Genomic DNA, 14,941 nt, shown 5'->3' with positions numbered 1-14,941 from the left:
CTGTTGTCTCGTCGGCTCAAGTCAGTGTTTGACTACTGAATACGTAACATTAGCATTAGCTGACCAGGTTATCCTGCTAGCTAGTTAACTGACTGGCACACGTGCTGCTACTGGCTAATATTTATCTGCATTGCTCAGCTGTTTTGAATAAAAATGTGCTCTTGGCTTGAGTCTTGTAGGTTGGACTAGTGTTTTGAGAGGAGGGGTTTGTGGGTTTCTGTCCCCGTCCTCCGGCTGGGAAAATCAGCGGGCTCTGATGGACCACATGTTGGTGTTACAAGTTGTTTGCAGTTGTAAATTGTTGCTGTTACCTGTTGCTTTCTCCCTGTAAGCACACGCACCAGCGGTGTCACGGATACAAATTAATCCCGGGATTTTAACTGCTACCCCTGTGAGTGTAGTTGGCCATGTGTGTTTTACCGGCCTCACAAACAACGCACGAAACGTGATACTGTCAGTTTCTGTCAGACATCCCCAAACGCAGCTGGGAGGAGAAAAGTTGTCCAGTGAGGAAAAAAGGGGCAAGTAAGGTTGTCAAAAGTAAATAAAAATGATCTAAGTGCTTATTCAAGACCTCAGTTCAGTTCAGTCTGTCTGAAGTTTGGCTTGCAGCAAAACCAGATTGTTCAGTGAGTTTTTCTGTACCAGCACTTTGTGCAGGTTAAAAACAAAGGGGAAAAAAGATCCTATTTTATTTGCTCAGGAGTTTTTCTTTTGGACAAGGTCTCCGAAGCGGTAACCAGTATAATTTTTAAACTAGTATTGTATCAAAGTTTAAAAGTCTGGTATGCTGATAATCTAGTGGCAAGGAAGAGACTCATAGCTGAGTAGCAACAATCAGAGTCAGTACAGGCCCTGAAAATACACCAACAGGGACTTAAAGGTATACTAGGCAGCAAACAATGTATGGCAAACAAACCATAACAAACCAAAACAAATATTAAATGAAACGACTTTTGCCAAACCTCCCTGTCACACAGAACATCCATGAATCTCATATTTGTCCAGTAAAGTTAATCCACAACTATAAGTGAAGTTGGCAAACATATCGCGTGAATCAAGATTAAATCTGGAATCAGAAAATAAGGTAAAATTAGTCATATAGACAATTGCAATACGTGAAGGAAGTGACCTTCTGAACTGACCCTGAATCTCAATGATTCACAGAAAGAAAACGATTCTGCAGTGGGAACCTCTCCTCCATTGACAAACACATGGACACAAAGTTTTGGTTAACACGACATAACAACAACCTCGGACCTGTCTCACTCTGCAAACTTTGGCAGAGTGAGACATATCAGGTTATGATAGCTACACTGTACACCTGAATATGAGTTGACATTACTAGTCAGCTGGTAGCAACACAAGCTAGCACATGCTTCATGAATGAAACAGCTGATGCCAAATGAGCCTGACTTCAGTGCTCTGCCTGAACAAACACTATGCACCATTCATTGTTTTGCTCTGTCAGAAATGCAACAAAAGCAGAGGCAAATTTTCTATCCATGTTTATTTCCCATATCTGTTTTTCTCCGCAGTACCATTATAGTCATGCTAGTGGTGTGGCTTTAGGTAGAGTCTATTAAATGTTCTGTTAAATGTTGTACAGAGATTCACTGTATCACTGTGTTGATCACCTCACTTTTCATTTTGTTCCACCAGCAGCTCAGAATCTTTACTTACTCTGTGAAATACCTCCACGTCCACTAGATGGATTGCACAAAAGTTTGTACAGGTCCTAATGACTTGTGACCACATGGCCTTTGGTGAGCTAACAGCATGACTCTAGACTCTAGTTAACCATTAGCGTGGGTACTCTGTGGTTATGTGAGGACCCCACGGCTGTCAATCAAAACAGACCAGCTAAGGAAAGTCATGAATAATAGAAAACAAGCATTTACAACATCTATCGTACCAATTTGATAAAAGCATTAAAAACATTAATGCTGAAATTTACCAGATAAATAATCCGATCACACTGGTAAAGTCCTTCATTTAATTAAAAATAAATATATGGTTTTTATCACATGTGAACCAGTCAGTTGTTTCAAAAAGCTAGTAAAGGCATTGTAATTTGACACATTTATACATTTCAGTAGTTATGTAACACATTTAGATCCCAGCAGAGAAAAGAGGAGTCCTGAATCCCAGTGGTGACAGTGAGCAGTGACAGCTGTAATGTTGTTAAGAGGTCATTACAGGCCATTGCACTCTGGGTTGTGGGAAATTACTGTAAGTCATTATGTATGTGCTAAAGGACTGTTTGTCCCTGAGGAGTTGTACAGTAGTCCTTCATTTTAACAACAGCTCTGTTTGCTGTCACCTCACATGAACAGTCCCAGTGAAATATGTTAAAGTTTTAATTGACTGAAAATTGCTATTTAAGTTCCCTGTTAGTTTTGGTTGATTTTTTTTTTCCTGTTGATGTTTCCTTTACTAAGAGTTCAGTTGTTAGTGATTACTGTAGACGTCACATATTTTATTTTTAATGGTCAGCAATAATAGGAAACAGCTTTACGCAGCTGATGATTTACAAAAGTGCTTCATAAATAGATAAAAATCATAAACACAGTGTAAACTGTTTCTGCAGTGAGTAATGATTTCAACATTAACAGGTAGCTCTGTTTTCTTATTTCACTTTCAACTTAGAAAAAACTTGAATGGCAACAAAGCTATACTTCAAAATAATTCCCTATGTCTTGTGCATGTCTTAATTACATAAAAAAGATGTGGTGACACAGAAATACAGCAGACACACGAGTTGATATTCCGAAACAATTTCAGACTGAGGCACTTTGTTGTCAAGGTCAATAACAAGCAATCGGTCCATTTTCTCTTATCTCAGTTGCACGTTATGAAGTACGTGAACATTATTCTAACTTAATGAGAGAACAGTTGGTGCCCGAGACAGCTGACGATGGTTCCTGGTTCTTTACTAAGTCTCTAATCTCTGAGCTACCACTGGAGTCAAGGTTCACACAGCTACAGTCTCTCTGCATAATCAGAGGTGTGTTTATGACCTCAGTACCCTGCAGCGTACGCCCACTTGCGAGGATCTGACTGAGCGTGGAGTCCGTCATCATGACGAACCACCGCCTGCACCACGGCTCCTGTTGATTTGAGCAACTCCGTCTCGTGGTTCTTTAACGCCAAACCGTCCAGGATGTTCTGTAAACAGGAGCATATATGAAACTGAACAGATGTGGCATCCTCTGTATGTAAAAATGACAAAATAGTCAATCAAGTGAAAACCATTCTTAATAAGCTTAAGAAAACACTGAACTTGTGATGTGCTGCTCGACGCACAATCAATGGGATATCATGAAGTCATAAGATGCTAAATTGAGTGGTTTATATTGTAGCATTGCAAACAAGAATTCAGTTTGGTGGAAACAAGATCATATTTATTGTTTTGTGGTCAGGTAATTATTCCACATCCAAGTGAAAACAGGGTTTAGTTCTCTCGTCTTCAACTTGCATAGCAATGCATATTTAAATGTGCAGACTGAATTGCCCTGGCACACAGGTAAAACATGAATTTCTAATTGGAAGGTATTATCCTTTAAAGTCAGACTAAAGTGCGTTAGAGGCTGTAATTTAAGTCGTTATGCTGCATTAGAATCAGATGTGTGCACCACACTCTGTGTTTGCATTTGTTGGCTTCAACGAGGTCGTCAGGACCGCAGCTATCTACTGCACAGGAGGAGCGTGAGGAGTTAAATCTGTACAGCACTTTTTTTTTTTTTTATCTTCGCCCGAGCAACAATGGGAGCTGATTAGAAAAGCTGATGTTTGCGAATTGTATTAGGATGTGCAAACTGAGATAAAACTCTTCTAATAGCCGACATCATAAAATGAATGAGTCAGTAATTGCCTTTACTTTGTGATCAGAGGCAACCATACATAATAACATATGCTTATTTTTAGCCAGACCACAAATTAGACCATTACCATACCAGATCTGAAATAGTTTTCTCCTCGTTACATAATACACATCCCTGAAGGTAAATATAATGAACACTGTCCCTGGTGTCGGTCTTGACTCAGATGTAGAGGTTCTGTGTTTGCTGGGTTTTTGGTTGAAGGATTGTCTCCCTACGCGCCACTCTGCCTTGCTATTAGTCATATATATATATCTGTATTATTTGCTGTTTGTGACACTCACTTTGTCAAAGTCAGGCTCGGCTACGGTGGTGTTGGGACTCAGCTGGTTGTGGAGCCTTGGATCTGACACGGCTTTAGTCAGATCATAGTTGAAGAAGAGTGCATTCAGGATCACCTACATAACAGAGAACATTTGAGCCAAGAAGTGAATGTCACTGTCACTATACTAAACAGTAGTACAGTACATTGATTTATACTACAGCAGCTGGACCAGCTTCTGACTGTGGCTTGTCTCTTACCTGAGCGATAGAAGTAGTGATTTTCGTCCCTCCTGAGCCTCCGACCACCATCTTAACTTTGTTCTCTTTATCAAAGAGGATGGTTGGACACATAGATGACATCGGCCTCTTCCCTTTTAATAGAAGTTGATGGTTAGGTAAGGTTGAAACAATGTCAAATTAACAAGCGTATATCTTTTGCAGCATCTATAAAAAGTACTCACCCATGAAGTTTGATGCTAAACTCACAAATTTTCTTCTACACTGGTAAGTAAACAGCTGTCAATGGCAGCGCTAACATTAATGCTAGCAAAGGCAAAACTTACAAATGGCTCCTTTTAATGTGACTTTTTGTGTGGAGTATTTTATATTTATTTTAATTGAATTAATTTAGATCCCTTTGTACAGATCTGTTGTCACTGACCACTTTGCTGTTTATCAGTGTCAAACGATCCACATTACTGTAAATCTACTTTTGTTCAATGCTGTGAAAAGTAAAACTTCCAAAGGTTGTGAATACATTGGATCAATTGTATTTTAAGCCGCTTCACACAAAACAGTATTTAAAAGCTTAAAACATATCGACTTACATTCTGACCTCTGTGTGACATTTAATCAGCCTGCTGCTGAAAAACCAATCTTTATGACTGTTTTAGTGTTTTGAGGATCCGTGTGTGTGTGTGTGTGTGTGTGTGTGTGTGTTTATGAGTGTGTTGGTCTTAATCTAACCTGGCCTGATGAAGTTGTTCGGTGAAGGAGGCACTCCAAAGCCGTTTGTGATGAGCGGGGAGCTGAAGTCGTCCATCTCATTGTTGAGAATTATCCCAGTTGATCTTGACATGACTTTGGAGCCCAAACTGCAGGAAGACAATAACCATGAAGACATCAGGGGGATTAGAGATACAGACTAGCTAATATTTATAATGATATTCATCATTGCCAGTTAGGAGGTCATACTATTGGTTGATGGTGCTGGTGGCTGCCACAGCGCTTCCGTCCTCTGCTACTACAGAGATATGTGCGGTCCCGTGGTTTTCAGGCAGGTAAAACTCAGGCTCATAGTAGTTCATGTGATGTGTGGTTTCATCTGTAATCTTTCCACGGAGCTCATCGGCATAGAAACTCGAAGTCATATTGTGGATGAGCTTTGAGCGAGAAAGTGGGACATAAACATGATTGATTTCTCTAAAGACAAATTGCTTCTATATACATATTGTACTCTATACAGCAGCTGAATATACGCCAAATTGGTCTCCTAGAAATAACATTTATATACTACTAATTTGCAACAGCAAATAACCTGCATTTGGAGAGTGTTTCATTTGTCTCGCCAAATAAAAGCATTTTTGCGGTTATATTTAGGCAGCACTTGATTCGGGTTGGGCAAAGATCCTTAAGATCCAAAGATCCTTAACTCCTTAATTTTGGTTAAGGTTAGATTACAGTGGACTTGGGTTGCAAACCAGGCTATATAGTGCGCTACTTCACACAATTTCACACAATCTGGCAGTACAAAGGTGATCTGTTTAAATTTAAACAATTCAAAGCCACTATATATGTGAAGATTTGTGTTGTAAATTTGAGAATGTCTGCCACTGCCATTCCCTTTAAAAACATGTTCAAGGTTACTGCATCATTTCCCAGAAACTAAAACCATCCATTTAATTGTTAAATGAGTTTTAAGCCATGACCTTACATCTGTGATGTTGAGAAACCTCGGATCTCCAAGTAAGGTCCTCTTTGCATAAGCAAAACGAAAGGCCTCCACGATGCGATGGTAGGTTAGGATCTTTTTCTCTGTGCTTGCCATACTATCTGAGGTGAAGTTGTACCCTGTAGAAAACACAACAGTCATCAGTAATTTTAAACCGCAGCCTCATTCATCTGTCTTCATTCAGACGGCTGTTCAGGTAGGGAAGGAGACAGCTAAAATGGACTTGACCCGGCCTGTTCCTGTGTTTTTATTTAGTCTAAAAGCTGCTGTGACCCGACCGCGGGTATTAGCCTGAGCTGACAGCCACAGAGGGAAACCAGAGGAAAGGCTCAGGGAACCAGAGAGTTTTTGGTTTGATGGGTTTCAGCTGTCGGACAGAGACAGGAGTCACGGTAAATTATCAGGATGAAAGTTTATGGGCAGTCACTGAAATGTGTGAGTGAAGCCTCCACCACTCAACTGTATCCAATTAGGGGTAAATGTTTGAGATTAGCGTTAGTATGTGAGGGCAGGGGGCCACTGTGAGTGGGTGGTCAGTCAGAGGGATGGGAAAGTTCAGGGAGATTAATTACTTTAGAAGGAAGTTTCTCATCTAATCCTCAGTGGCAGAAACTGTCACTGTACTGAAAAGTTACTGAAGAGTAAAGACAGCTTGGATTTCCTGCAGTCAACACAGGAGCAAGTTAAATCAGACAGATAAGGGTGTACACAGAAATGATACTGTATGAATGATGAAAATGATGATAGACCAAGGTAGCAATGATTTGAGCAATAACATGTTCATGAACTTGGTTAATCAGACTTGAGCCTCACAGCTGTGATGACACAGACGGCAATTATTTTTGTAATTACTTCAGTCAAACAAGAAACCTTGTGTCAGGCCTGCAGAATAGGTCTGAAATTTGATAATATTCGAATAACTCAGTTTGAGGCACCATGGGTTTGTGTCAGCATCAACAATCAAACAAGTCACACTATCTAAACTAGGTCATTATCAGTGTCTATCACTGTCGCAAGAATTATTCAAATTAGCTTTTTGTGCTCCCTCATGTCTGTGGCATCGCGTCATGTTGCGCTTCAGTTGGGGAAAAATCACGGTCAGTGGAGTCCAAAGCCGAACCGGCGGCTTGATGAGACCATACTGCTCTGAGCTAAACGCTAACATCAGCATGCTAACAAGCTCACAGTGACAATGCTAACATGCTGTTTAGCAGGTAGTGCTTACCATGTCCACCATCTTAGTTTAGCATGTTAGCATCGTAATAATTTCTCATTAGCATTAAACACAAAGTGCAGGTGAGGCTGATGGTAATGTCGTTTTGGATATTTGTTTATGAAGCAAAGTATTGGACAAATTAAAAAATTTGATCTCACAACACCACAACATGAAAACTCCAGGGATCGCCAAAGTGATTACTAAAATTATTATTCATCCTGTGGTGAATAAATGAATGTGCCAAATATCAAGGTAATCTGTCCAATAGTCACTGAGACATTTCACTCTGAAAAACAAATTTCAGCCTGTCAGTATCACCAAACTACTGGCGATCTATAGGTAGTGGAGTTAGTTTTTTTGTTTGTTTTTGCTGGACAATTTAAAGTTTTTGACATGCTGGTGATGCTACACAAAAGGCAGGAGTCATTACGGTTCATCCTCTCATGACCATGACCGTAAAATATCTCGGATACAAGGATGTCAGACCGCAAGAAGTCACTTATCAGCAAATGTAAACATCCGCTATGTAGGTCAACGTCATTTTACGTAACAGAACAACGAGCAGTGCTGTTGGTTTGTTTGGTAACGTTTTTGTTTACAACCTGAATTATATCTGCTGCAGTCATAATGGATTAATCTAGTGTTTCACAATATTGCGTAAGGTATGCTTAGGTAACTCAATGTCGACAAAGCTTTGTATTTTAAGAGTAGATTTACCTGCTGCTCACAGAGGAGTCCTCTCTGTGAGGGTGACTGGCAAAGTGAAGGCAGCTCACATTAAAGAAGCACATTCTCTCCCACTCGGGGTGTTTTTTTTGTTGTTTTTTTTGGACTCAGCATGCAGGCTTACCATTCAAGATGTTTAATATCAGTGAGAGCACAGGGCCGCTAGCGGGGGCATTGGGAACAGCCATGATGTACTCCCCCACAGTCACCCTTAAAGGATTCTCATCCAAGAGAGGCTTATAATCCTTCAGATCCTCCATTGTGATGATACCGCCTAAACACGGATTGACAAACACTGTGAATGTACACTTGGACAGAACTGGAAATACAAATCCTCCACACCATGGAAATTAGATGTGCAGAAGGAGGTGTGTGTTATGTATTTTATTACATATCCAGAAGTCCTTTCAGCAAATGACTTTTAGTGATAATGGCACTCGCAATAGTGATGATTACGATTATGTCGTTTTGCTTCGTGGGAACAGAAACACGATCTAATCTGCACAAATAGCTGTTTTGATTATAAAGTAAAGATTAAAGACATGACTCACTTTGGGAACTTTTTCACCACAGATCACAAAAACTGAAACCTGCTATTGCTACTATTTATAGTAGGATTCAATTCAATTCAGCAGCTTTTCTATAAATAATATATGTTGTCATAATATTTGGTTATATAATCTACTCTCATCCGTTTTCCTACTTTGAATAAAAGTAGGATCAGGTAATATGAAGACTGTCTATTTGAACAAAATATGCAAGGTTTCTTAAGCAATAAAAAAGAAAGAAAAACACTACCTGCTGCCTGAATATCTGTCACAAGGTTCTGAGCCAGTGGTCCGTCATAGAAAGCATCCGGACCCTCTTCAGCTATTTTCTTATAGGTTTCTGCAAGCTTGGTAAATGTAATGGTCTCATTTTCTTTTAGGACGTCACCATTTTTCCCACAAAACACTTCACTGAAATAGAAGAAAAGGATCATTTGAAGACAGTGATGAACAATGTTTTAAACCAATAAATACTTTGGTTCCGTCGACGCCTCTCACCATAGAGCTTTGTCCTTGATGATGGTTTTCTTCTGCCTGGACACAGCAGTGGCAAGTGCCCTGCCCAAAGGAAAACCTTTTTCCGCAAGATGAATGCTTGGCTGGAACAAATCTTTCCAAGGCAGTTTACCATGTCGCCTGTGTGCCATCTCGTAACCTCGAATCTCCCCCGGTACAGCAACAGACAAACCTCCTACCAACCACAGAAACAAAGGAAACAGAGCCTGATATCATTTCTTCATAAGTTATTTGGACACTATTTCAGCACACTGTTACAATTTCTGTTCAAAAACTGTATTCCAACTTGAGTTTCTTTGAGTATATACACTCTAACACTAATCTTTCTTTTCTTTGTCACTATCACAAGGTCATCGTAGTTCATGATAACAGCTTCCCTTCCATTTCTCCTCCATCATTTCTGATAGCAAAAGTTAAACATTACCTTTCTGGGATAAATCTGTGCTGTTCCCAAACATGTTCTCTGTTGCATTGCGTGGAGCAGTTTCCCTGGCATCAATGGTCTCAACTTTACCTGTGCATAGGTCACAAGTTAGGGAATACATTATGGATCCAGATTATCTGGGTTACATGGGTTTGTTGTGTCAGTGGGAAAGTAAACAACAGAGGGTGTACCAGTTGTTGCGTTGTAGATGGTGAAGAAAAGTCCTCCTCCAATGCCCATGCTGTGAGCGTTCATGAGGCCAACACACAGTAATGCAGCTATAGTGGCATCCACTGCAGATCCGCCTTTCATCAGTATGTCTCTGTGGCAAAATGAATCATAAAACACACACACACACACACACGGGGAGGGAAGGGGTGGAGGATCAGGTTTTCCATTTAAGATCTTAACACCTTGTTCAGGCGAGGCGTACAGTAAATGAATTCATAATAAAAAATGTTATGAGTATGTGCGTGGGCATTTCTGCATATGCAAGCAATGTTGAAGCATCTGTGCTTTAGTATGTTTGCATGCACGTATACGTTTTTTCCGTTGTGGAAGCGAGCTCTCACCTGCCGACCTCTGAACACGGCCCAGCATCTGCTGCCACAGCTGCCTTCAAGTACACTTGTTCACTTGGGTGCTTCCTCCTCCCCACACCGAAGAAAACACCCACAAAAGTGGCAACTGACGCCAACAGCAGTATCGCCAGTGCCACAATTATTGTCTTCTTGACCATTTTTATAGCTCAGGAACAATTAATAAATTATTCAGTGCCTGTTAAGAGAAAAAAAAAACATGCACATCATTCATATCTTAAAATGTATGAAAATATATGTAAAAAAGGTTATACATATTATATCTAACCAGCCAATTAAAGTTCAGAAAATCATCTAGACTGCAGAGTTACACATTTCTGTTGAAGGAACTTGATATGACCTGGAAAAAGAACACAAAGCTCCACTTTATTCCTTATGTCAGAAAAAAATGTAGTTTCATGTTTAAGTTTAACTGTCACAAAAATGGGGACAGGTATTACTCTGTGGAATATCATTTTCCTCGTCTGGTCTAAGCAGTTAAGAATATTACACCAGAGAGATTTTTTCTCTGAAGCTGAACATCAGCTTGTTACCAGGAAGCTGCATCTGTGTGTCCTGTGACCTCCTCCTGACAGTTTGAAAACCTCTGGACTAAAACAGATGGTATAATTACTGAAAAAATCCAATACATAGATTGCACTGTGTCCAATAGAGTTTATAATGTATAATGGTCTATTTGGTCTGTTGTAGGCAACGCACCACAGATGAAGATCCCTGGAGTCAATTTGGAGAAAATCTCACACACCAACAGCACAATATTTCCAAGTGATGCACCCGTGATCCACAAGACTGCATCCATGGTAAGTACAGCTGAGTGTGTGTGTGTGTATTATAGTCCCTCTATAAATTGTTTTTCTCCCAGGTTGAAAATAAGTGCACTTCACCTATGCTGACATACACACTGCTTATCATAACGCAATTTACATTGTTCAATATTTTCTAACACTAAAGTCCAGCCAGACTGAACAAATAATGACAGATTTAATAGAGAGATTATATATATATATATATAAATATATATATATATATATATAGTGCTCTGTCATGCAAAAATTAGATGCAGTAGTTAACTGTAAACCAAACCTACTGAGCTGTTTTGAAATTTACATTTAAAATAATGTAGCCTACACAAATAACATGATTTATTTTACTGTACTGAGGTCTTGGCTAGCCAACAAGCCTCTAAATTATTGTTCTAACAAAGTAAAGTTTTCTGAATCATACATTATACTGCAGATCAGTTTTGTACATGTGACATGATCTGACTGTGAGGCAGTTAGCGTTGGCTCTGCTTTCCGCATCCAATAAGATCAAACTGAGAAAGCCTGGAGTATTTTAGCTTAATAATACCTCCAAACCCTAAAGCCTACTGTCATGCAGATTCTTTGGTCTGTCAGAGGAATGAGACCAGATTATGTAACAGGCAAGTGAATCGACTCAGTTGTACAGCACACCAGCTTCTGTTGCACATTACAGCCATTTATACAAATTTATCACCTGCTAAGTACAAAGTGACTCCAGCAATTTAAAGTTAAAACAAACATTTTCAAGGTAAAACAACATGGAAAATTTTGAATCCAAATTTCTGTGACATTTTCCTCAGACATTGTACCACCTTAACAATCGAGATTAATCTTTCCAAACATGGAAAACAATTTTCTATCTTACCTTGGTTTCTCTCGGGGCCTCAGCGACAGGCTGTTCACTGTGTGCGTTTGCCACGATCTGCAGCAGCTGATAGGTAATAGACTTTCTGTACTTCTCAATGTGTAACTATCACAAAGTCATTAAACTTTAACCCACCCCACCATAAAATACCTAATCTGTGCTCCCGATGGGGGAGAAAAAATGCAAACAAAGACAGAAGAAACCACTAGAGACTGACATTCGAGTTATCACTCAAATAATTAGTCATCTGTAGTCAATCTTCACATAACTTTCTAATGCTACCATGGAGCAATTGCATGACCTTGAAACTGAGAGGAAACAACAATCCACTGGATGAATGGTTCTTTATCTGCAGTGATATTTAAACCTATCTATGACAAAGATTAACTATCAGTAGCTACACTTTTCTGGTGGTTCATTCAAATAGATGACATATGACTCTAGGTAGTCAACACAAAATGATAATGTCGGGCCCTGTTTCACAGGTCTAATGCAACGCAGCCCTAGTATAAATATTGTTTTTTTTCTGCATGACTGCTCACAAAACCTTTTGATAGCTTAAGTTTTAAATAAAGTGCCTCCTCACCAGGAAATTGAAGGCTTTCAGGGCTGCAGGGAGAAGATCACATCTGCCATGAGGGGAGGAAAGAAGAACAAACTGCGGGGGGACAGTGTGTGAAGGGGTGCAGAGCTGGATGAGTAGGGTCAGTTAAATAAGCAGCTAGGCCAATAGGTGGAGGGCAGCGGGGACAGGACAGATGACTTTCTCAACTCTGACATGGGATCTCCGGGCCAATTATTGCAGGTAATAGAAACCCTTCTCCCACTGATTAAAGTCCCTTTGGAATTGACCCTCTAATGCTTCCAGACTGCAGCCCGCCCCCGAGAAGCTCCACCAATAAAAAGGTTCACAGAGAAAATGCGGGGGGGGGGGGAACAAAGTGCTCAAAAATCTAATTTGTTCAAGCTCCAGATGGCCTGAAGGTGCTCGAGGAGGAGTGGTGCATATGCAATCAGAGAAGAAGCCCCGACAGGCAGCCTTGAAATTGTTTCCCTATCAAATAGTTATGTCTAGGTTACAGGTTATTCAGGTGAGCAGAGCTTCTTTTTTTTTTTTTTTTAATGGAGCATATTCAGATTCATTCATATTGTACTGGAGAAAAACCTTTCCACTTCCAGAATCAGACATTAAATGTGTATCATTGTGCAATTTGAGCTTTGAAAAGCCAAAAAGTCCTGGCAACACTTAGAACTGACAGTGATAGCACCATCCGAGGAGTCACCAGAAATGCAGTCTCTCTTTCGTTCATTTGGTCCCTGAATTGGACAATTCCAGCTGTGAAAACACTAACAGTTAATGTTTGTGTTTTCGCAGCTGCAGCCCTTTAGCTCTACTAAATATCCATAGTTAGTGACAAAGCTCCATTGCAAACAGAGACGTATGGAGCGGTATGGCATGTAGGAACATAAGTGCACTCATGTGGGCAGCTGAACTATCACAGAGTATTGTTTCATCTAAATGAAAAGTTGATGGCTCTTGTTTGTTTTTGAGGATTTCAATGACTCAGGAACGACTGACACTGACAGAAGGTTGGTTTAATAATTCCATGAAAAAAAGATTTTAATACAGATTACAGTGCCTATATGCAGATAATAATGTATATTGGACCATGTTTGCTGAGGTAATTATATAATAAACATGTTGGGCATCTAGTTCGATGCTCTATTTCTTCCTTTATTCAGAGGGCGCAGAACAAAACATATTCTTTTTTTTTTTTGTTCTTTATTTCTTGTGCATAATGCAGAAAAGTACCACTCACAAAGCAGCTTTTGTGTTGTCATCTTCGTCTCATTCTTCCTCCTTTTTGTCTTCTCCTGTGAACCCAGTTACTTCGGGTATATAAAGAATACATGACAAAGCCTGATAGTAAATGTCACACCCATCTGTGCCGTAGTGGTGCGACAACAAACAGCAGGAAACGCTGGTTTATAAATCACTTCCCATGCTGGACACATGAGAGAATGAGTCTGGCTTCAGGCCTGACACTGTGCAGAGGAGGACCACCTCACCCCCCAAACCACCAGCATGAAGGGTAACAGTTACTCTCCCAGTGCGCCCATGATTCACCTTGAATTAACTGGCAGTTAGCTCATAAATCTGGCACCTGACACCGGTGTCACAAGCAGATCAGAGGAAGAATAAGCAGCCAAGGATTAAAACTAAAGATCATGGAACGTTCCTTCTCCTCCGTGTTGTTACATCTGCTCCTGTACAACGCGCTGGCGGCTGCCAACACTGACAACATGCTGCACCAAAAACATCCAAGAGGTCGCTGGATCTCTGAGGAGACAAAATAAGATGTTAGGTGTACATTACGCAGCGGCAGCTCACTGAGAATTTCTTTCAACTTCTCAAATCTATAGTCAGCGATCGTAGCTTAGTGATCATCACTCACATCACTTTTAAGCCCAGGTCTTGAGCAGCTGTCTGACAATCATTTCTGGCTGGATGTGGTTTTTTTTTCAGCTATGATAATGCTGTCATAATGCAGAACCATATGCAACAAAACTCTGCCCATAAATCTTAAAATGAGGCAATGTAAATTGGTACAAACCTTGTGGTGAGGAGCCTGCTGGTTTTTTCCCCCCTAAAACACAAAATCCTGCTTAAATCCAAAATAAAGAAAGGGCAAGAATCTAGACAATCCAGGAGACCATCGACCCAGAGAATGAGGTGGGCAATTAAATCCCTGGATCCAAATAGACAAAGCCAGTGAGAGACATTAGACTTTACAAGCTTGATGTGGATGCACCAGGTGCTGAAGGACTACTCAAATTCTCTATTCTCCAGCACAGAGCTCACTACTGTTTCCATTTAGTCTGGGAGGTGATGTTACCTATTAAACCCAATCACAGTGGGGGTTGTGTCTGTCTGGTGATGTAAGCAGATTGCGAGACTCCACTGTTGTATCATACAGGGCTGCCAGTGGATTAGGTTTTGAGAGCTTGGGCCCAAACTCATTTCTCCTCCTCACTGCACAGAGAGATAAGGTGTTTTTAGTTGGTTAACATGATACATCTCTGTCAGCGCCAGTGAACGCAGTTGAAGAAATGAGCAGTACAAGCATGTCGTCTGTAAATTGTCTCA

General features: G+C 40.3%; 1 protein-coding gene across 1 annotated transcript; it reads right to left on the bottom strand.

Moving 5' to 3' along the window:
• Window positions 1-2,458: 2,458 nt before the first annotated feature.
• Window positions 2,459-11,947, bottom strand: ggt1b (gamma-glutamyltransferase 1b). The gene is made up of 13 exons (XM_023406472.2): window positions 11,794-11,947; window positions 10,099-10,303; window positions 9,718-9,848; window positions 9,527-9,616; window positions 9,085-9,277; window positions 8,837-8,997; window positions 8,163-8,312; window positions 6,079-6,215; window positions 5,340-5,527; window positions 5,112-5,239; window positions 4,404-4,516; window positions 4,166-4,279; window positions 2,459-3,168 (listed from the first exon to the last, which is right to left on the bottom strand). Exons 2-13 carry the CDS (start codon window positions 10,263-10,265, stop codon window positions 3,022-3,024), a joined length of 1,719 nt encoding a protein of 572 aa, XP_023262240.1. The 5' UTR covers window positions 10,266-10,303; window positions 11,794-11,947; the 3' UTR covers window positions 2,459-3,021.
• Between the last annotated feature and the right edge of the window lie 2,994 nt (window positions 11,948-14,941).

Source organism: Seriola lalandi, unplaced genomic scaffold (genome assembly GCF_002814215.2).
Source record: "Seriola lalandi dorsalis isolate HSWRI2012SDOR001 ecotype SW California unplaced genomic scaffold, Sedor1 jcf7180002054309, whole genome shotgun sequence".
NCBI classification, from domain to species: Eukaryota; Metazoa; Chordata; class Actinopteri; order Carangiformes; family Carangidae; genus Seriola; species Seriola lalandi.
Note: the sequence above shows the minus strand (reverse complement) of the source record. Positions and strands in the feature narration are given on the sequence as shown.

Bases quoted from the DNA above. Each gene is read 5' to 3' on its own strand.
- ggt1b (XM_023406472.2), bottom strand. From the start codon at position 10,265: ATGGTCAAGAAGACAATAATTGTGGCACTGGCGATACTGCTGTTGGCG. The intron at 9,278-9,526 runs GTAATGTTTAAC...TGTGGTTGGTAG, and splicing joins CACAGATTTATCCCAGAAAG to GAGGTTTGTCTGTTGCTGTA. The intron at 5,240-5,339 runs GTATGACCTCCT...GTCTTCCTGCAG, and splicing joins ACCAGCACCATCAACCAATA to TTTGGGCTCCAAAGTCATGT.